The following is a 23,471-nucleotide window of genomic DNA, read 5'->3' as shown; positions in this document are numbered from 1 at the left end:
TCCTCTGGTTTTGTTCTGTGTGAATTTCACACCTAGGTGTGAAATGTTACTGTAGCCAATGAGGACTGAGATGAGTCCTGTGGTCAAGGATCAGGTTACTGAGGTCATGAGGTCACTTGAAACCAGCCAGATGCTGGGTCCCTACAATGGTATATATTTGTGAATTGTCTTCTGTGGATTACAACTATTATCTACAGATCTGCTGCGGTACGAATCGGACAAAATTCCGTAAACAAACAGGAGGGAAGTTACAAATGTCATGTGGCCTATAAATCCACAGGAAGCGATCTGCAAATGCACATATATCATTCCACGTGTAGAAATAGATGCACAAATGCGTATGTATCACTTTACATGTAAACCTTAAAATACGTATTTACAGAGTAAGGTATGCGTATTAGCAAATAGCCTTTTATTTTTGTGGATGTGACTTTACACAACACAAATACAAAAATACATGTTTGTGGATAGTGAAACATTTGGAAATCATGGTACACATTTGTGGAATGTCTTCTGTAGATTACAACTAATAAAGTCCAATAAAAACTTCCATAAGGTCTGGGCTCATCAGGAGCTGCTGTCAACTTACCAGTGACATTGAGCCAGCATTTCCCAGAGTACCTCCCATAACCTGTGAGCACTTCACACCAGTACAGACCCGGGTCATTAGTCCTGAGTCTGGACACATGAAGTCTGAGTCGTCCTTCTCTGAGGACATCTTCGTCACACTGGACTCGTCCTGCAAACTGTTCATCCTGAGACTCTGGAACCTCAACACCTTCATGGAGATGAAACAGGACTGAGGGTCTGAGATCAGCTAACAGTTCACAGTAGATAAAAAGTGAGTTGGGGGAACTGTGAGTTCTGGTTGTGAACATCCACTCCAGTGTGATGTTGTGGTACTCCTCTGCCTGATAGGGGGTCTGTGTCACATTCACTACAAATAATCCTGTTGAGGAGACAGAGACAAACTGACAAATTCAATATGTCAAACTCCATCTAGAGATGTTTCTGTGGAGAGTTTAGTGATCATGGTCTCAGTGCTGTTAAGTGCATTAATTCTGATAAGTGCACTGAAATACTTAAAACTATTATACCGACTACCTCAGACAGAATTGTCATCACTGTCGAAGATTTTAGGAAAACATATCGGTGTACAAATTCCAAGAAAGCTGCTGGACAGGATGAATGCAGCGCTTTCCTTCTGAAGAACTTTCCAACCGAGCTGGCACCAGTGTGGCAACCAATTTTTCAGGCTTTCGTAGACACACACACTGTACCTCTGTCATGGACAACTGTGCACATAAAACCGTTACCCAAAATTACATGTCCTAAAGAACACAAGGATTTTAGACCAATAGCCCTTACCTCAGTGATTATGAAATCTCTAGAAAGAATTCTGCTCCAATATCTTGTCAGTACAACAAAAGACAAACTCGATCCATATCAATTTGCATAAAAGGAGGGTTGTGGTACAGAAGACGCTGTTGCCACTGTGGTTCATATTATTACGAAACATTTAGACAAACCAAATACCTATGCAAGAGCCCTTAGATTTTTCGTCAGCCTTCAACACAATACAGACAGACATCTTGGTGTCAAAAATGGTCCAGCGGTAACTGAATCCCTATTTGATTCACTGGTATGCCTCTTTTCTTACTAACAGAGTTCAAATTGTAAAAGTGAATAAAACTCTTTCCACTGCCATCATGACCAATGTCGGGGCCCCCCAGGGTTGCGTGAGTTCAGCAATGCTTTTCACCTTTTACACCGACGACTGCCGTACAAATACACCAAATCAATACATTCTAAAGTATTCAGATGATACAGCTATAATATCTCTGTTAAGTCACTCGGACAACCCTGGGCTGCACCAACATGGCGTGAACAAAATGGTCGAGTGGAGTGACAGTAATGCTCTTCAGATTAACACAAAGAAAACGGAAGAAATTGTATTTGGGTCACCATCTGACTCTCATAAAGTTCCTATTGTTATTCATAACGAAAAAATCCAGCAGGTATTTTCATATAAATATTTGGGAGTAATGACTGATCATCTGTTATCTTTGAATTTGTCTGTAAAAAGACAAAACAAAGAATTTACTTTCTCCGCCGCCTCAGGTCTTTTGGAGCGAGTAAACAAATTCTTCTTTGTTTTTTACTTCTGTTATTATGAGTGTTCTACAGTATTGTTATACGACATGGTACAAGAGTTTATCAACTACTTTAAAGTCAAAACTGCTTCACCAAATGAAAATCTGCTCAAAGATTGTAGGTCAACCCCTTGAGAAATTCTATGAATCAGCCTATCATAATAACATATCAAGGCTGGCTAACACCATCGTCTCTGACCCCAACCATGTTTTGAAGAGTGAATATCAATTGTTACCATCAAATTGGAGATACAGGGTTCCACGATTTAATAAGGTTAGACTGAAGCACTCTTTTTAACAACAGTCAATCCTAAAACTAAATATGGAGCCTAATCCCAGATCAAATGTACGTTGAAAGGCCCTGAATATTGTCTTCTGTTATTGTAATGTTTAAATGTATGTATCCTTGTTTCTTGTCTTTGTCCTTTTTGTGATGTTGCAAATGGAGCTGCTGTTACGCAAAACAATTTTCAGACCTGTCTGACAATAAAGTATTATCGTATTATCGTATTATCGTATTATCGTATTTAAAGATACAAAAGTGAACTAACCAGAGACACAGGAGATCAGGCTGATGAGCAGCAGGATGCTGCAGATCATCTTCTCCCTGTGAGAGCAGACAGAGGAGAAGATGTGATTATCTACAGCATCAAGTCTTGGTTATAATGTCAAAAACAATTTGGATTACAATCAGAGCAACATTAACCAATCAAATTGCTAATACCTGTATTCTACATAATTTAACATACATTTAACATCTAAAATTGTCAGCTTCTCAGGTACATGGCACCTGGTACTGGCACCAGTAATTTGATTGAAAAATGTTCATCTGAGGACGATATTTGAGTCTTTTCCAAACCTCCTGAGGTACCAGGAGATCTTCATGTCCGGGACCTCGTGGCTGTCCCGCTAAAGATGCACGTATTCGACCCGGCTCAGCCGATCTTTGGGGTCTCCTCTCTCCTGCCTCCATCTCCTCTTTCCTCCTCCATCTCCTCTCTCCTCCCTCCATCTCCTCTCTCCTCCCTCAAACTCCTCTCTCCTTCCTCCAACTCCTCCCTCCATCTCCTCTCTCCTCCCTCCAAATCCTCCCTCCATCTCCTCTCTCCTCCCTTCATCTCCTCTCTCCTCCCTCCATCTCCTCTCTCCGCCTCCATCTCCTCTCTCCGCCTCATCTCCTCTCTCCTCCTTCCATCTCCTCTCTCCGCCTCCGTCTCCTCTCTCCTCCTCCAACTCCTCTCTCCTTCTCCATCTCCTCTCTCCTCCTCCATCTCCTCTCGAATCGGTCCGGCTGACTGGGATATACCTGATCTTCTTCCATGTTTGTTGCTTTTCGGTTCCCCTCAGACAACATCAGATGTGCGTTTGCTGTGTTTGGATCCAGTGTTATTTCACAGGAGTATTTTAAGAAGTCAGTCCTGGTTTTGGGCTCTTCTTCTTCTGGTTGTAAAGTGTCAGTTGGTAACATCTCCTCATTAAGACTCTCCTGTAGTTCTTGAAGCAGCTTGGCTTCCTATCTTCTGAGTTCATTTCCTTCATGTGCTTGCTGATCTGCACTGAATGTGGATTGTGAGCTCTCTCACTCTTAACAGCCTGCTGGTTAGACCTATCTGTACGCTGGCAGATCTGTGCAGGAGGCTCCTGGACTGAATGGGACTGGCTGTGTTTCCGAGCAGGAATTCGAGGGAGGGGTTATCTCGGTTTTCAATTTTTTCCAGAAAGAGGAGCGGCTGAGCGGGTGTTTACAGGAATGACTGAATAAGGTCAACCTATAACACCTTTCCTCCAAAAGAAAGTAAAAACTAACTCTAAAGAAACTGTTCCATACACCATTTTATTTAGAGGAAAGTGTCTGCCTTTCAGGACTATGTTAACTCTGATATGAATGACCTCCAGTCACCCAAACTTTTAAGTCTAAAATAAATACTATGTGCTGAAAATGTATGATTATCACCAAGAGAGTCATGTAGTAGAATCTCCTACAGTAAAGCAGCAGCATGAACGTTTTAAAGTTTTTATTCCAACATTATTTCCAGTATAAACATTCTGGAGAAGTAGTTCAATCTGGCTTTTAAAGCCAGGAAAACTGCATTTTAATGTTAATTCTACTCTGGCCTCCATGTTGTCCATTAACTCCTGTTATTACACGGCTGTGTTGAATACTCACGGCATTCTACGGTGTGTTATTTGTTTATAGCAGACCATTGCTATGTATAAAAGACCATTGCTATGTATAGCAGACCGTTGCTATGTATAACAGACTGTTGCTATGTATAGCAAACCGTTGCTATGTATAGCAGACCGTTGCTATGTATAGCAAACCGTTGCTATGTATAAGAGACTGTTGCTATGTATAACAGACCGTTGCTATGGGCGTAGTTCTGATGTCGGACTCTGGCGGACCGTTTTTGTGTCAAATTATTGATTTCTTCAGTAAGTAGCCGTGTAATAAGCGGAATAATGTATAGCCAGCGGGTCATTGTTGTGAATTAAAACCCCTTCAGGGTGATGCTGATGATTCAGGGTTTATTTCACAACAATGACCGGCCTCGCCGTACATTATCCCTTACATAATGGACACCTTGTCGGGCATTATCCTGCTTATACCATAGTCACTTGCCAGAGAAAAAAAATGAAGACCATTAATTTATATAATTTATTCTAGTCCGCTCAGCTCATAGGACCCTTTAGCTCAGCTATGAGCCGGAAAACTAACGTTATGCTAGCAAGATTCAACGTCAATAACATTACGTACGGTTGACAACCGGTAAATATAATCTGACACTATGTTCAACAACAAGAGCTGTGTTTAACTACATGTCTTTAAAGCTGCAGAGTCCACTCCAATCATTGGCACTCTTTAAGGTCGTCATTAGTTTCTCACTTTCCATCACATCTGTGCTGTTTGAAAACCCACCAACAGTTTAAAGCCTTTTATTTAATAAACAGATGAGTTGGTTGTTGATCAGTAGTTTGGTCCAAACTTCTTACGTCTCCCTTTGGAAATCTAAAAATCTGATTTGTTGAGTTTCCCCAAAATACCATACAGTCAGTGATGTATGGAATAGATAGATAGATAGATAGACAGACAGACAGACAGACAGACAGACAGACAGACAGACAGACAGAGATAGATAGATAGATAGATAGATAGATAGATAGATAGATAGATAGATAGATAGATAGACAGACAGACAGACAGACAGACAGACAGACAGACAGACAGAGATAGATAGATAGATAGATAGATAGATAGATAGATAGACAGACAGATAGATAGATAGATAGATAGATAGATAGATATAGATAGATAATCTGCAATCTGATCCATCTGCAACACCACAAGTCCCCCGTTATAGAGAAGCGAAGTCCCGCCCCTTCCTGTGACCACCATGGGACCTTATTTACGAAAAAAATATGAATGATAGTCAACGGAGAGAGAGAAATATGTTTTTGATCCCGTTTGAATTGCAGTCATACAGATGATGTTTGTCAATTTAAAACATAATTTTGCAAGTCAAGAAAGTCTCAGACTGTGAAAATGGGTCATTAGAAAGACGTGAGAGTCGTGTAGTGACGTCTCTCTCTGAAGCTACGATGTCTGAGTGTTTCCTACTGGGATGAAGTCACACCCCCAACGGGTCTGATCCTTCTTTCTCCTCCTGGCTGATATAAAGACCAGGAGTCTCTGGATAAAACACATCAGGTCAGATAACGCTGGAACATAGCTACGTTAGCTAGCTAGCTGGTGTGGGTGACATATGTTGTGTGAGACGAGAGATGTAGCTCACTGAGCGCTTTCACACTAAACTAAATGATCCTCACAGGCACAGTTTACTTACGTTGGTTCAGGGGCTCACTGAACCCCCTAGAAATGCATCTATTGACTTCGCCTCTCTATTTTTGCTGCTCTTCCTCTCTGTTTCATTTCCTATCAATTCTTCACAATAAAAGTCCCTTGTTATTTTGTTGTTTAAAAGCTTTTACTATGAAGCAGCAAAATCAGCAAATGTTGGCTTTAGAGCTGTAGCGGTGATAATGATTGTCTTAACATTGCAACTTTTTCCTTTTTTGAAAATTACTTTATGTATCCTGATTTTAGTTCTGTATAAATAAGCTTTATTGTTAAGCTGTTATTAGGAATATTGTTGCTTTTTAAATGACAAAGATGACAGCTTTAAAATGAAGTAAATACTTTTATATACACACGTAGGCAAAATGGTTGGTACCCTTCCGTTAAAGAAAGAAAAGCCCACAATGGTCACTGAAATAACTTGAAACTGACAAAAGTAATAATAAATAAAAATGTACTGAAAATTAACTAATGAAAATCAGACATTGTTTTTAAATTATGGTTCAACAGAATCATTTTAAAAAACAAACTAATGAAACTGGCCTGGACAAAAATGATGGTACCCTTAACTTAATATTTTGTTGCACAACCTTTTGAGGCAATCACTGCAATCAAGTGATTTCTGTAACTCTCAATGAGACTTTTTTGCAGGTATTTTGGCCCACTCCTCGTGAGCAAACTGCTCCAGCTTTCTCAGGTTTGAAGGGTGCCTTCTCCAGACTGCATGTTTCAGCTCCTTCCACAGATGTTCAATAGGATTTAGATCAGGGCTCATAGAAGGCCACTTCAGAATAGTCCAATGTTTTGTTCTTAGCCATTCTTGGGTGTTTTTAGCTGTGTTTTGGGTCATTATCCTGTTTGAGGACCAATGACCTGCGACTGAGACCAAGCTTTCTGACACTGGGCAGCACATTTCGCTCCAGAATGCCTTGATAGTCTTGAGATTTCATTGTACCCTGCACAGATTCAAGACACCCTGTGCCAGATGCAGCAAAGCAGCCCCATAACATAACCGAGCCTCCTCCATGTTTCACATTAGATATAGTGTTCTTTTCTTTGTATGCTTCATTTTTGCGTCTGTGAACATAGAGCTGATGTGACTTGCCAAAAAGCTCCAGTTTTGTCTCATCTGTCCAAAGGACATTCTCCCAGAAGCTTTGTGGCTTGTCAATATGCATTTATATGCATCCAGTCTCGCTTCTTTATGATTTGGTGTCCTCCTCGGTTGTCTTCCATTAAGTCCACTTTGGCTCAAACAGTGACGGATGGTGCGATCTGACACTGATGTACCTTGACCTTGGAGTTCACCTCTAGTCTCTTTGGAAGTTGTTCTGGGCTCTTTGCTTACCATTCGTATTATCCGTCTCTTCAATTTGTCATCAATTTTCCTCTTGCGGCCACGTCCAGGGAGGTTGGCTACAGTCCCATGGACCTTAAACTTCTTAATAATATGTGCAACTGTAGTCACAGGAACATCAAGCTGCTTGGAGATGGTCTTATAGCCTTTACCTTTAACATGCTTTTCTATAATGTTCTTTCTAATCTCCTGAGACAACTCTCTCCTTAGCTTTCTGTGGTCCATGTTCAGTGTGGTACACACCATGGTACAAAACAGCACAGTGACTACTTTTCACCCTTTAAATAGGCAGACTGACTGATTACAAGTTTGAAGATACCTGTGATGCTAATTACAGGACACATCTTAGTTTAACATGTCCCTATGGTCAAATTATTTTCAATCTTTTCTAGGGGTACCATCATTTTTGTCCAGGCCAGTTTCATTAGTTTGTTTTTTAAAATGATTCTGTTGAACCATAATTCAAAAGCAATGTCTGATTTTCATTAGTTAATTTTCAGTAAATTTTTATTTATTATTACTTTTGTCAGTTTCAAGTTATTTCAGTGACCATTGTGGGTTTTTCTTTCTTTAACGGAAGGGTACCAACAATTTTGCCTACGTGTGTATATGTTTTACGTTTATTGTTAAATGCAAAACAAAGAAGGGCAATGAGGCCCAGCGTTTTATACAGCCGCACTTTGGTTGCGTCTGGTTGTTATGATACAGAATATTAAAATGACGGCACAAGGTAGAGTACTGCATGAAGGGTAGGCCGGAGCACGTAGGGAGAGAGGACGGACCAGCCGCTCTGTGTGTATTTATTTCTCCTCACATTTAACAACTTGAGGACCAGAAAAAAAACAAAAACGTGCGGCGCTCAGTGCAGAGTAGACGCTCAGCACCTCGTCACGCCGCCGCCGTTTGTACCATAAGGTGCCTTCAGATGTGGTGGTGTTTACCGTGTTCACCAGAAGAGTCCATATGAACATCCCCCCTCTTGTGGTATTCATGACCTCGTAAGTGCAAAGTTTCTGAAAACTCCGGGTTCACGAGTTGTGACGTGTTTGCTGACATTGTCAGAAAGGGCAGAGGCCTTGGAAGTTACATTTTCGTTGCATAATAAGTTAATATATTGTAATTTTAGTGGTATATTGTTTTTCTTCGTAATGTTATAAGTCTGAGGAGAATGTTGATATTCCCAACAGCCTAATTTTTTGTCTTTGCATTTCCTGCATTACCCGCTTGCTAGCGTGCTAAATTGTTAGCCTCTGTGGCTTCTAGACACCGACAGTAACGTTAATATTGCCGTTGCTTAGCAGCGGTGTTCTCACGACTTAACCACTTGAAAGCCAAGCATATCATGTACACGACTTCCCATGTTGTATACACAAGCTCACCAGTTTCATTTGAAGGCACCAATAGTGTGCACAGAGTTGAGTCTCGCAACACACGCTTGTTTGAGGGGGAGAAGGGGGGTTGTCATGGGTTGGCTGAGGCCGGCAAGACATCACCGTCTTCCCAGAGAGCTCTCAGTCCCTCAGAGTCCAGCCCAGCTCAGGTAACCTTCACCTGCTCCAACTGTATTTACAATCACTGAGAGATCAGTGAGGAGAACATAGAGACACTGAAGAGTCAGAACTAGATCCAAACCCAGACCCAAACCCAAACCCAAACCCAGGATAAAGAGGTTCAGTGAATGTGGTGTTGAAGGTGTGGAGGTGGATCAGTGTGCCAAAGGAGACTCTGTAGAAGGACAGAGTGCCAGCAGGACAGTCTACATACACTGCTACTCTATCAGAGGAGGAGAAGTAGGTGGTGGTGATGGTGATGGGTGTTTTGCTATCATTGTGGCAGACAAAGTAATGACGACCACCATAGCAGCACAGACACCAGGACTGATTATTCCTTCCAAACACACAGTCTTTACCGTCTCCTCTCCTGCTGATTCCTCTATAACTCACTGATATAGAAACTCTTCCTCTGCACTCGACCTCCCAGTAACAGCGACCAGTCAGACCAGTTCTACAAAGCAGCTGAGGCCACGGGTCAAATCTGTCTGGATGATCAGGATACGACTGAACCTCCTCCACATATGTCACCTTCCTGTTGTTGTCAGACAGTTTGAGCTTTCTGTTCACTGTGTTTGTGTCGAGTGTGAGTTCACAGGAATCTGATGGAGAGAACAAGACACAATACAGCTGCAGTTATTAATCTATAGTCTCTGATGATGACATCCGAGATTTGAATGAGTGATGTCACAGTCTGAAGATGGTTATCGCTTTGTTCTTATGAATCAAATTAAAAACACACTTACACTTCCTCAGACCGGGTGTCAACCATCGGACTCCAGCAGGCTCCACCCTGAAAGGAGGAGGGGGGTCAGAGCAGCACTTCCTCTCTCAGCATGGAAACATGGACATCACATCGCTGTCATACGCACAGCTTTGTTATCCTCTACCAATGTACTTACATGTTCACATGGAGCACTTCTTATAAACAAGGCAAAAAATGGCTCACATACCCCCGCTCACTCACCCAGCCAAATCTGAATAATCGGCAAGTATATAAAATTAGCTTTCAAAATCATGGAAAAATCAGCAGTTTTCTCTGCTCTGAGACGCTGGGGGCGTGTCGCTGAAGGCGCTGAAACCTGAAACCTCTCTTAATACATCCATGGCTGAAACGACACCCACAAGCGGGTAAGGTGCAGTCTTTCAGGATTCCTCAGTAGCGGCGAGCGAAGAGGGAAGAGCCCAGGGCCGAATCGCCGTCCGAAGGGCAGATTGGGGAAATGAAGCCTGAGTCCTTCTGATCGAGGACCAGCCCAAAGTAGTTGTGTCTAACATGATATAAACCAGCTGCTTCCACATCCATTTACGGTGTACCTGAACAGGTAGTGTACGGTGTACCTGATCAGGTAACGACGGTTTACCTGAACAGGTAGCGTATGGTGTACCTGATCAGGTAGTGTACAGAGTACCTAAACAGGTAGTGTACGGTGTACCTGAACAGGTAGTGTACGTGTACCTGAACAGGTAGTGTACGGTGTACCTGAACAAGTAGTGTACAGAGTACCTGAACAGGTAATGTACGATGTACCTGAACAGGTAGTGTATGGTGTACCTGAACTGGTAGTGTACTGTGTACCTGAACTGGTAGTGTACAGTGAACAGCAAGTAGTGTACAGTGTACCTAAGCAGGTGGTGTACAGTGTACCTGATCAGGTGGTGTACGGTGTACCTGAACAGGTGGTGTACAGTGTACCTGAACAGGTGGTGTACGGTGTACCTGAACAGGTGGTGTATGGTGTATCTGAACAGGTAGTGTACGGTGTATCTGAACAGGTCGTGTACGGTGTACCTGAGCATGTGGTGTACGGTGTACCTGAGCAGGTGGTGTACGGTGTACCTGAACACGTAGTGTATGGTGTACCTGAACTGGTGATGTAAGGTGTACCTGAGCAGGTGGTGTATGGTGTACCTGAGCAGGTGGTGTACGGTGTACCTGAACAGGTGGTGTACGGTGTGCATGAACAGGTGGTGTACAGTGTACCTGAACAGGTAGTGTACGGTGTATCTGAGCAGGTGGTGTACGGTGTACCTGAACACGTAGTGTATGGTGTACCTGAACTGGTGATGTAAGGTGTACCTGAGCAGGTGGTGTATGGTGTACCTGAGCAGGTGGTGTACGGTGTACCTGAACAGGTAGTGTACGGTGTATCTGAGCAGGTAGTGTACGATGTATCTAAACAGGTAGTGTACAGTGTACCTGAACAGGTGGTGTACGGTGTGCCTGAACAGGAGGTATACAGTGTACTGTACTACTACACTGCAGCAGGCGTCTTTATACCTGAGAGTGTCAAGTTTCCAGTGTGGATCCTCCAGTCCAGAAGACAGCAACTTCCCTCCAGAATCTCCTGGATGGTTGTAGCTCAAGTCCAGCTCTCTCAGATGGGAGGGTTTGGAGCTCAGAGCTGAGGCCAGAGAAGAACAGCCTTCCTCTGTGATCAGACAGCCTGACAGCCTGCAAACACACATAACACACGTCACATATTTCTCTAGTCACCAACAAACACCACTAATGTCCATCAACATTCTGACAACATTACTGGCAGCTCTCTGATTCCTCTCGGATATTTCAATTCACAATTTTAACAGAGAGAAAAAACACAACATAAAATGTGCTTGATTGAAACTAATTAAATTCAACTGGTTTGAAACCATATTATCAGAGACAGATGCAGGTTACGAGTGTATCCGTTTATGTAAATCAGAATTTAATGGGACATATTGATGAATCCTGACCTGAGGGTTTCCAGAGTACAGTGTGGACTCTCCAGTCCAGCAGAAAACAGCTTCACTTCTGAATCCTGCAGGTTGTTGTTACTCAGGTTCAGCTCTCTCAGACTAGAGGACTGGGAGCTGAGGACTGAGGACAGAGCTTTACAGCTTCTCTCTGAGAGGTTACAGCCACTCAGTCTGAAGAGACAATAATGAAAAAAAAACAAGTTGAAAAGATAGAGTATTTAAGTTCTGATATATGAATCCAACTATCTCTGTACTTACAGAGCTTTGTTGGAGGCTTTGACCACTGGCAGCAGCCTCAGAAGAGCCTCCTCTGAAGCAGAGTATTTCTTTAGGTCAAACACGTCCAGATCTTCTCCCGATGACAGTAAGATGAAGACCACAGCTGACCACTGAGCAGGAGACAGTTTATATTGAAAGAGAAGTCCTGAACTCAGGTACTGTTTGATCTCCTCCACCAGAGAATGATTATTCAGTTCATTCAGACAGTGGAACAGATTGATGCTTTTCTCTGCAGAGACATCCTCATCAAGCTTCTTCCTGATGTACTGGACTGTTTCCTGATTCGTCTGTGAGCTACTTCCTGTCTGTGTCAGCAGGCCTCGTAGGACAGTCTGATTGGTCTGCAGCGAAAGACCCAGGAGGAAGCGGAGGAACAAGTCCAGGTGTCCATTTGGACTCTGCAAGGCCTTGTCCACAGCACTCTGGTAGAAGTGTGTCTCAGACTTCAGGGAGGTTGTTTCTTCTTCTGCCATCAGATTGACTCCAGAGTTGATGAACGTCAGATGGACATGAAGAGCAGCCAGAAACTCCTGAACGCTCAGATGGACGAAGCAGAACACCTTGTCTTGGTACAGTCCTCTCTCCTCTTTAAAGATCTGTGTGAACACTCCTGAGTACACTGAGGCTGCTTTGATATCGATGCCACACTCTGTCAGGTCGGATTCATAGAAGATCAGGTTGCCTTTCTGCAGCTGATCAAAAGCCAGTTTTCCCAGAGACTGGATAATCTTCCTGCTCTCTGGACTCCAGTGTGAATCTGTCTCAGCTCCTCCATCATACTTGATGTTCTTCACTTTGGACTGAACCACCAGGAAGTAGATGTACATCTCAGTCAGGGTCTTGGGCAGCTCTCCTCCCTCTCTGGTCTTCAACACCTCCTCCAGAACTGTAGACGTGATCCAGCAGAAGACCGGGATGTGGCACATGATGTGGAGGCTTCGGGATGTCTTGATGTGGGAGATGATTGTTCTGGTCTGCTCCTTGTCTCTGGATCTCTTCCTGAAGTACTCCTCCTTCTGTGGGTCGGTGAAACCTCTGACCTCTGTCACCATGTCAACACACTCAGGAGGGACCTGATTGGCTGCTGCAGGTCGTGTGGTTATCCAGATGTGAGCAGAGGGAAGCAGGTTCCCCCTGATGAGGTTTGTCAGCAGCACATCCACTGAGGTGGACTCTGTAACATCAGTCAGGATCTCATTGTTGTGGAAGTCCAGAGGAAGTCGACACTCATCCAGACCGTCAAAGATGAACACAACCTGGAACTCTTCAAACCTGCAGATTCCTGCCTCTTTGGTTTCAGTAAAGAAGTCATGAACAAGTTCCACCAAGCTGTACTTTTTCTCTCTCAGCACATTCAGCTCTCTGAAAGTGAATGGAAATGTGAACTGTATGTCCTGGTTGGCTTTGTCTTCAGCCCAGTCCAGAGTGAACTTCTGTGTTAAGACTGTTTTCCCGATACCAGCCACTCCCTTCGTCATCACTGTTCTGATTGGTTCATCTCTTCCAGGTGAGGCTTTAAAGATGTCTTCTTGTCTGATTGTTGTCTCTGGTCTGTCTGGTTTCCTGGATGCTGTTTCAATCTGTCTGACCTCATGTTCATCATTGACCTCTGCAGTCCCTCCCTCTGTGATGTGGAGCTCTGTGTAGACCTGATTCAGAAGGGTTGGGTTTCCTGCTTTAGCGATCCCCTCAAACACACACTGGAACTTCTTCTTCAGGTTAGATTTGAGTTCACGCTGACAAACTGCAGCAACAGTTCCTGAATGAACACAAGATCAATAAGTCAAAGAATATATTTCAACATTTCCTCAATAATGTAATGTAATGTAATTTTGACAAATTCGTATGCATTCATCTCTTGTTATACAAACGTTTGTTTAATACACATGTCTAATAATTATTTTGCGACCTTGCCTGAACCTGAGCGTTCATGATACCTTGATAAATGAAGGTTCATCGCCGCCATGTCCCTTCAGTCTTCCCCTGTCCAACACAGTGGCCAAATATTGCTGATCCAGACATCTCTACATATCTGACTGAATCCCGTTAGGCTAAGTGTTGTCTGTAACTAACCAACGTGTTAATAACCAACTGTTTGATCTATAGGCTGGAGACGACAGTCTGATGCTGCTATAACGTTAATGTATGACTGTATCACTGCAGCAGCTCACACTCAAGCTAACGTTAGCTAGCCATGCTAGTCACTGTCACCAGCATCATTTAGCCATTTAGCACACTGACAGTGAATATTCACGTATCGTATGAGCCTCAGATCTCAGTGTGAAAGCCTCGTTAACCTGCTACACAACAGCTGTTCATCATTTCCTCTCCTGTGACAGCGAGTTTCTTTCCCCCAAAAGGGAGCGCAGCCTCGGAGAGGACGCCATGCTGGTCTGGTCTATAGCTTGGAGACATAAAGCCCTGCTGGTCTGGTCTATAGCTTGGAGCCATAAAGCCCATCTATTATATCTTTTTTAGGATACGGCAGGGGGAGATCATCATTTTGGATTTATTGTTGGTGCAACCAATTTCACAGCAACTCTTCAGCATAGCGTTATTACTGTTAGCAGTTTGTTTGAACTAGAAGTTTGGAGACGTTTCAACCTCTTCTGTTTACTCTGTTACCGTCTACGAGGGACACAGGATCGTTTCCCCCCAAAAATAACAATAATAATAATAATAAATTTGACTTATATAGCGCTTTTCAGGAACTCAAAGATGCTGGGTGTGGTCATGAGAGCATACTCTGGATGACGTATTGCCGGTCTGATGTATAGACCTCTTTTCTGTTTGAGAAAGTTAACATTAACCAATGGGACCAGATTAGCCGACCCCTATGCCGCTGGGAGACTACTTCAGGAGGAGTAAATGGCTGGTTATTAGCAAGCCAGATTGTCTGTCTCCAGAACTGGCTAGTTAGCTAGCTAGATTGTCCAGAGACTGACAAGCTAGCTAGCTATCGCCTGCTCTCCTCCCGGTGAAGTAGTCTCCTAGCGTTGAGGAGTGAGGCAGAGGGACCGTGACCCAGCGCTGTCCGCTGTTGGGCTCATTTCCTGTAGCATGGTGGAATTAGCAAGGTAGCTAGCTAACTAGCCAGTCACAAATTGAGTAAAATTTAACATTTTAATGCTTCATCCACACACTCTTGTCACAGCATAGGAAAGCACAGTGCTATCACTAGATGAGTGACAACTTTGTTCGGCTCATTTTCTGTGTTGCGTGGCAGCATGGTGGATTTAGCGAGCTAAGCTAGCTAAGTAGCCAGCTGTCCGACCAGCAGGCTGGTGGCCAACGTCAGCGCTGTAAAGATAAATTGAGGGCGTATAAATCTTTGGATGTCTATAGTTAACTATCCTTCAGTAAAGTCAGTCAGAAAGAGAGTCGGACAATATCGCCGAAGCGTTTCAGAGATGGAGAGAAAGGGTTACTAATAGCTTAGCCTTCTGCTAACAGCAGCCAACGGCTCACAGTTGCTGTTAGCAGAAGGCTAAATATTAGCAGCATTTACCCTCCATCTCTGAAACGTGAAGTCAATATTGTAGCTCGCTAGAGCCTCAAATCACAGTTTGTCATCTCTAATGTCTGTGATATCTGGATTCTGGCACCCAACAACTCAGCAAGATGACATTTTAGATGTGTAATTTTAGCCCACTGCTAGTGTTAGCCTCCAGTCTTTCCTTTGTTTAGGGTCCAGCCAACACTTTGACGTAATCATGACGTCGACACACAAAGGGTCTATATTTGGGTCCATCTCTTGAGACATTAATAAACGTCCCATTCATCCAACATGTTAAATCTTTAGAGAAATCCTCTTACTGCTCTGCAGACAGTCAGCCAGCTCCTCCTGCTTCATTCTCCTCAGGAAGTGCAGTGTGATCTTCAGAAATTCCTCTCTGCTCCTCCTCTTCTCTTCATCCTCACCGTCCAACACCTCCTCATCCTCCCTCTCACTCTCTAGGCATTCTGGGTAATCTGAATTTATAATCTTCTGGATCTTCTTCAGCTCGTTCTTCACAAAAGTGACGATGTTCTCCTCCAGCAGCTGGAACAGAATATTATATGAATGACACGATCAAACTAAAATCATAGAACCAAACATTAGATCCATGTTGGACTGGTCTAATAAACGCATGGAGATGACTGTGAACAGAATAGACGTAAAAATAGTTGTTGTACATGTACAGACCATAAATATGGAGTCCAGGTGTGTTTGATGCTGCTGGGCAGACTGAAAAATGGGAACCTCCGAGCTCTCCTGATCCACTCTGTGGAGGAATCATGAAGAATGAGCTCACATTATGTCTGTCCACACAGAGACAGACACCAGGTAAAGGTCCATGAAGTGATATTTGGATGTCAACAGTGAATCAGATGACTCCCTGTAGTGTTAAATGTTTACTAGTCCTGCTGATCCCACTGAGACTCAACAGCTCAGTCTGCAGCTGTTTGTAGCTTTCAGCTCACTGTTTTCTTCAGGCAGTTTGGTTTAGTCCCAACAGCTCTCACCAACCCTTCTGTATTCACCTTATGCTGCCCCGCACATTTTTTCACTTCCGGCTTGAACGCAGTTGTGTTTCTTCTTCCAGTTTAGTGCCAGCAGTGTTATTAAGCAGCTACACTGCGGTGATCAGATGGTTTTACCAAAGACGGTTTTACCAGAGACGGTTTTACAATACCACATCCATCAGCCATCGTTGAGTGGAAGGACAACGTACAAAAATGGCCTAAAATCACATAATGAGGACATTTGTAGTGTCTCCTGGTTTAGATGGCTCTGCTATGAGGTGCTACAAAAGTACAGGGGCATATCAGTACACCGGCCGGTCAGCATACAAAAGCATGACATTGTGTCGACAGTCTTTCTGTAAACTCTTACTGCCAGATAGATGCCGGGTGGACAAAGCAAAGAGTATAGAAGCATGGAGACAAAACTTCAGAGTTTTCTTCGCCATTTTGGACTTAAGATACAAACGCTTATTACATTGTTTTTTTATTGTATAACAAAGGCCATTTTGGTAGAATAGAAATAATTTTGTTTTACTTTTGTACGGCACTTTTAAGCAGACTTTTTTAGTCGCTTTCAGTCCAAAATGGCATGGAAATTTAGGAGTTGTCACTGCATGCCACAATGCTCAAACTAAAGCACCGGTTTTCCACTCTCTAGCTAGCTAGCAGCTAACTCAGGCTAGATAGCTAAAGCTAGCTATTTATCTATCGTCAAATTGCTATCTATAAATAGCTAAGGCTAGCGCTAGCTAGCTGCTAGCAATTTGACGATAGATAAATAGCTAGCGGATAGAACCTCCAGCAGCTCCAGTGGAGCTGCTCAGTGTCAGATTGGTTGTACTTGGCAGCTCCCAGTGTGAATGTGGTTGACTGAAAAAAGAGATCTCACAACTGACAGTCTAATAAAATTAATTTTGTTCAGTTTGTTTTGGTTGACGGATACGGAACGGATGTGACGTTGTGATAGGTAGAATATTATATGAGGAAAGCTGATCAGCTATAAATAACTTCGAGTAATAAAAACAGTTATAGTGACATAAAAGATTAATTAATTGTGAAATGGGTCATAAAAACATTTAAAAGGTTTGAGTGTTCGAAACAGTCTTTTTAAAAAAGATTAAAAACACTTTAAAAACATTATTGTGGTTAAAACCTCTCTAAATGTCAGAATATGTCCTATCTTCCTGTCCATCTGTGATCTACCTGTTAAGTCTGTTCGGAGATTGATTAGTAGTACCTGCCGAGGCCTGAAGGGGAAGCTCGCGACTACGGTGCCTCATTCTCATGAGACTGCAAGAGAGTAGGCATCGTGTCAAGAGTCTCAATACAAATATTTCCCTATTCAGGTACAGAAATAAGTATTTCATTTTCAAAGCTGTCAGATGTGTTTATTAAGTTGTTGAGTTCTGTTTTATTGATATGATGACCTAGTTTAGAGTGTTTTGTGTGTTTTGTTGGCATTGTTCGAGCACTGGTTCAAGCTAGTTAGCTGTGTTTGATCCTGCCGCTTTGATAGCGCCACAGGATGGCGGTGCGGCGCGACTCGTCGTGTGTGTGTGTGTGTGTGTGTGTGTGTGTGTGTGTGTGTGAAGACAGTATGGGCCGGTGAAGTGTATGTGTGTGTTTGGGGGTAAAGATGATGCATTTGTGTTAATTATAAAGTGATTGTTTAGGACAGAGGGAACTTAGAGTAATTTGTGTCATTTAGGATATTTTTGTTTAATTCCTTTTGCTGAGATAATTAATGTTTATTGATTTATAGGCTGTTTACAGTAATATTTAATCTGTTATAAGAATTTATGTCCCTGTTGATATTGTTTGTGGAAATTAAAGATTCTCATGAGACTGCAAGAGAGTAGGCATCGTGTCAAGAGTCTCAATACAAATATTTCCCTATTCAGGGCACAACAACGTCACGTTACTCAGACTACAACAATAAAAGCGGTAACTTCCTTCTACCTCCACATAGATTCCAATGAAATAAATATATCGATTCTGGCATTAAAAAATTTATTTCAAAATCGTGAAAAAAAGATTGCAATACATACTGTCCCCCCAGTGTCCATCTTTATATTTAACTTCCCTAATGTCTGATATCATCATCTTTTTGTTTCCATTATCAGTTTGAAATCCTCACCTTTGTTCATCAGAGTGGCGTCCATCTTTGAAGGCTGGAGGACGATCCGTAGACCAGTCACTCTTCATGGACACACAGCTGGGTTCAGGTTCAGGACTGTCTGGTTCCTGATGGATCCTGATAGAAAGAAATCCATTAAAGCTCACATATTAAGAAACATTGTCAGTGAATCAAAGACTTTGTGACATGGAGAAGAGTCGTGGACAGTTAGAGATGGTCAACTCACCTCTGAGCTCTGGTCTGGCTGTCATGATCCCCACACAGAGTGGTTTTAGAGGGAGGGACTCCCTCCTCTTTGTCCTCACACTGACTCATAGCAGAGCCTTCACATGAAGCCAACAAGCTGCTGGGAGAGCTCACACATTAATCCTCTTCATCATGACTAACACACAGCGCTCATTCACCTCAATACTAAATACACTCATGGGACTGTTCCCATGTTGTTGGCACTTTGAGCTGCACAGTCATATCTAAGAAATGACATTAACAATATGGATGTGCATTCCAAGCAAAAATACTATTCAAAAATCACTGTGAACTAGTCAATTATTATTCCAAAAATGCTGCATAACCCACATTAAATAAAAAATCATTCACACTTGTAACCCTCAGAAATAGCTTTGTAAACCATTCTTTTGAAAACCAAAAGCGAATTACACATTCTTAAATATATATTAGCATTGTTCCATAATTTGACCCCAACAATAGAAATTCATCTCCTTTTAATACCTGTTTTAGCTTTTAGTACAGTAAACTTACAAATACCTCTCAGATCATATTTGCTCTCCCGTAGTGAATGAAAAAAACTTCTGTACACCGTCTGAGAGTGACTTTGATTTGGCTCTGAAAATTATTTGCATTATTCTATAATTTACCGAATCATTAAATATCATAACATGGGAACTTATAAACAGTGGATTAGTGTGATCACAGTAACCAGCTTTATTAATAATACGTATGGCTCGTTTTTGTAGTAAAACGATTGAATTTAGAGTTGTTTTAAAGGTGGACCCCCACAATTATGTGTCAACATGAAGATTAAAGAGGAAACTGGTTCATTCAGATCGTCAGTAATTATTTCAAAACAGTCAAGTATGGTCTTACTTGTACAGGGTGTAAAGAAAATCACAAAATCCTTTATTTGTTATAAAAGTTTAAAAAAGCAAAATGTATAAAAATTAACATAGTGATGTTGTGATGAAAACTATAAAAAAATAAACATGTTACAGATTAAAATCTTAACCACTAGATGTGATTGTGTGTGTCTGATTCTGTGTGTATGTTCATAATCTGATGGTTAAAGTTTAAATTCATAGAATTTGATTTTATATTTTTATTTAGGAGTCAAAAGTGACCGTTAACTACTGGACACACGCTTCATATTCAACTGCAGAACACCTGACACGGCCGTTTGTTCCAAACACTAACATGCACGCGCACTGGGTGTTATTCGGTAACGAATCCAACAGAAAAAGAGTCGTTTACAAACCTTTTTAGAGAAGAAGAGGAAGAAGAAGAAGGAGCTGCGACACGAAGTCAAACTAAACTGTACCTCTCGTGGTTCAGGTACTGTATATCCTGCTATCTGACTTCAAAATAAAAGCACCGTCCTGATGAACGCGACAGGCCATTTCATCCATAGACATACATCCAGTACAGATGTATGCGGATGTATGTCTATGATTTCATCAGCAGCAGAGAGAAAAGAAATGTCAAGTTTTCACTTTGTTTGAACGCTTCTTCGTCGACGTTAGTTTGGATGATGGTGAAGTTAGTTTGTTTTCAAGTGTGTTCACAGAGAAAGAGGAAGTCTCTTGACAACCAGGAAATGCAGCTTCATCAGCGATGTATCCCTTAAAGTCTGCAAAGGTTCAAATAAGGAACATGTTCAGTATTTGAACCTTGGTATCAGTGTCATCAATACATCCTAGTGTTATTTATCTGGATCAACACAGACTACTAAAGTATTTATGGATCCTGAAACTGAAGTGAAGAGAGATGACGTTTAAACACCACTATTCTTCCTATAAATAACATGAAATGTTGTTATTAATGTTTAATGTCTTGACTTTGTTGTCTCCAACAGACACATTGAGTCTATAAATTAGCAGAATCAGCCTTAAAAGAGCATCAAGTAGAACTAGTCAACGTTTAACCCCTAAACTCCCACAAACAACCATGTTTGGTTCTTCTCTGTTTGAACCTGAATATCATCAACATGAACAACAGTTTCTACACATGATCACACCGTTGATGTGCATGTGGTGTTTATTTGGTATTAATGGGAAGCTGACTAGATAAAAATAAGTTTATAACGGTGAAGATTAAAGAGTTATACCTGAGGGGAAATAAAAAATATGAAGTAGCTTTGAATTTATTTTTAGTCGTTTTGTAGTGGTTTTGCAAAATATCTAAACATTTCATTAATATTTTAATTTAGTCGTTTTGAATCTATTTTTAGTTTTTTTGTATTAGTTTTGCATCTTTTGTAGTCGTTTTACATCTCTGTGACTGTTTTGCATCTATTTTTAGTCGTTTTTAATCTATATTTAGTCATTTTGCTTATATTTTTAGTCATTTTGCAACTTTTTATAGTCGTTCTGCATCTTTTTATAGTCGTATTGCATCTTTTTTTAGTCTATTTGCATCTATTTTTAGTGATTTTATATCTCTTTAATGGTTTTGCATTTTTTTTAGATGTTTTGAATCTATTTTTAGTATTTTTGCATCTTTTTGTACTCGTTTTGCACCTCCTTCTGGTCTTTTTTTGTTGTTATTTCTGCTATTTAAATAGTTTCTAAAATCAAGCTAGACTGTGAATCACTTTCTAGCTTTGTTTGAAACATCAAAATGTGACTATTGTTTTATTATGTGTAAATATACCTTGTTATGTATTTTTTATGAAGTGAATGTATTGTGTGACTGAAAAAGCTGTTTTCCTCCAATCAGAATAAAGTCCAGCAGGTAACCAGACAGCAGCTGTTCTTTGTGTCCTTCACACTTCAAACTCAACTCAACACAAATTCTGTAGTCAGAGTTCATGTGAGGCAGATTTCAGATGAGAATTAAAATAAAAAGTCGGCTATATTACCTAAAACCTCCCAGTTGTAACCTGCAGACACGTGAGCATTTCTAAACAAGACCACTTGACTTCCAGTAAAGAGCTCCATCTGCTGGTCTGTAGCAGTAATGCAGGAGTATTAATGTTGGCTACACTGGTTGGCCTACAGCAGGGGTTCTCAACCTTTTGTACCTCGAGGCCCACTTCCGATTGTTAAAAAATTTCCGAGGACCACCTTCCCAAATAAATAACAAACTGGCCTGTAAATATGTGTTATGCCACTGTCAGGTGTAATGACCCACATAGATATTCAGCTTACCCTCACCCATCACTGCCTGCCATTATGATTCCAAAGTATTCAGGGTCATATTTCCTCACCACACACTTTTACTGGTTTCAAAAATGCTAAATTTTGTGTCACCGCATCTGTGACATATATATCTGTAAAGGGGAGACTCGTGGGTACCCATAGAACTTTTTTCATTCACATACTGTATCTTGAGGTTAGAGGTCAAGGGACCCCTTTGAAAATGGCCATGGTAGTTTTTCCTCACCAATATTTAGCGTAATTTTGGAGCGTTTTTAGCCTCCTTTCCGACAAGCTAGTATGACATGGTTGGTAACAATGGATTCATTAGGTTTTTCTAGTTTCATATGATGCCAGTATCTTCACTCTAGCTTTAAAAGTGAGCCCGCTATAACCTCTGAAATACAGAATAGCGGTTAATCTAAACATTAGGCAGCACCTTCGCGGCCCACTGGGTGGCTCTCCGAGGCCCATCAGTGGGCCCCGGCCCACTGGTTGAGAATAGCTGGCCTACAGTATATTAGTACCTCAGTAGATGTATTACATAAACTCACAGGGGGCAGTACATTACTTTGAAGTCCGTGGGGACTTGGGGGACCGGAGGGTGGCCGGTTCAAGTCCAGCATGGACCAGGAATGGAGAGTACTGGTAGCTGGAGAGATGTCAGATGTTTACATTTTAGATTTAGTTCAAACTTTATTAACCCATAAGAACCCACGGTGACATAGGTGTCACACGCCCTTTAAACGTTCTGGAAAGTTCCTTATAAAGCTTTATCCTTGACTTTAACTCATGGAGTCCCTAAGTGACACATACTGAACATCCTGATGGGTCATGTGACAGGTCATGTGATTTTGTGTTTCCATAGCAACATTTCCAAGATGTCTGTGTGCCAGGTTAGCACATGTGACAGAACTAGCTAAATTGAAAAAGCTTATTTTTTGTTGCTAAAGGTAAGAATCAAGCCATTTAAGAATTGTAATACTTAAATAGCATGTCCTTTATTACATTTAACCTGTTGTGATCACATTTCTTGAACAAATTGATATAAAACAAATCAGATGAATATCGTTGAGACATATATGTCACATCGGGCCTTTAACCTGAAAATTGTCACGGAAAACCTGATGTGACATTAATGTCACAATAAGAAAAATTATTATGATCTGCTCAGTTAATTTAGCTAATTCAATGATATTTAGTTAATATATTTTATATTGTTCAATTCAGGGCATATTAAAACAAATGTTAACAAAAAATCATGTTATATTAATTAAATTATTAATAAAATGTATAAGGAAACAATTTTCGCCTATCAGTAAATAAAATAAACAGACAAACAAGATTTTTCTACCCTATATCAGTTATATTTCAATGCCATTTTATTTTTTCTGTAGTATGGATAACAAGAAGCAATACAGTGTTCAGGATGCACTGGCAGTCATCCAGGGAGATGACAGTGATTTTTGTGTTGTAAAACAAATCTGAAAAAAAGATTTTGTTGTTAAACCTAAGAAGTAAAGTTATAA

The 23,471-nt window shown here is 41.4% G+C and overlaps 1 protein-coding gene across 2 annotated transcripts; it reads right to left on the bottom strand.

Annotated features, from left to right (window-relative positions):
• Positions 1-434: 434 nt before the first annotated feature.
• LOC119485585 (NLR family CARD domain-containing protein 3-like) lies at positions 435-19,111 on the bottom strand. 2 transcript variants are annotated; one of them, XM_037765267.1, is made up of 12 exons: positions 18,801-19,111; positions 18,575-18,691; positions 16,118-16,196; positions 15,748-15,973; positions 11,911-13,690; positions 11,650-11,823; positions 11,195-11,368; positions 9,660-9,706; positions 9,307-9,515; positions 8,743-8,938; positions 2,705-2,760; positions 435-949 (listed from the first exon to the last, which is right to left on the bottom strand). In XM_037765267.1, the coding sequence occupies exons 1-10, from the start codon at positions 18,887-18,889 to the stop codon at positions 8,936-8,938; spliced, it is 2,898 nt and encodes a 965-aa protein (XP_037621195.1). In that variant the 5' UTR covers positions 18,890-19,111; the 3' UTR covers positions 435-949; positions 2,705-2,760; positions 8,743-8,935. The 2 variants fall into 2 exon arrangements, with proteins under 2 accessions (XP_037621195.1, XP_037621194.1); XM_037765266.1 differs by lacking the exons at positions 435-949; positions 2,705-2,760 and having other exon boundaries at positions 8,703-9,515.
• Positions 19,112-23,471: the final 4,360 nt, after the last annotated feature.

Source organism: Sebastes umbrosus, chromosome 3, assembly GCF_015220745.1.
Source record: "Sebastes umbrosus isolate fSebUmb1 chromosome 3, fSebUmb1.pri, whole genome shotgun sequence".
Taxonomy (NCBI): Eukaryota; Metazoa; Chordata; class Actinopteri; order Perciformes; family Sebastidae; genus Sebastes; species Sebastes umbrosus.
This window is presented reverse-complemented; position numbering and strand designations above follow the sequence as displayed.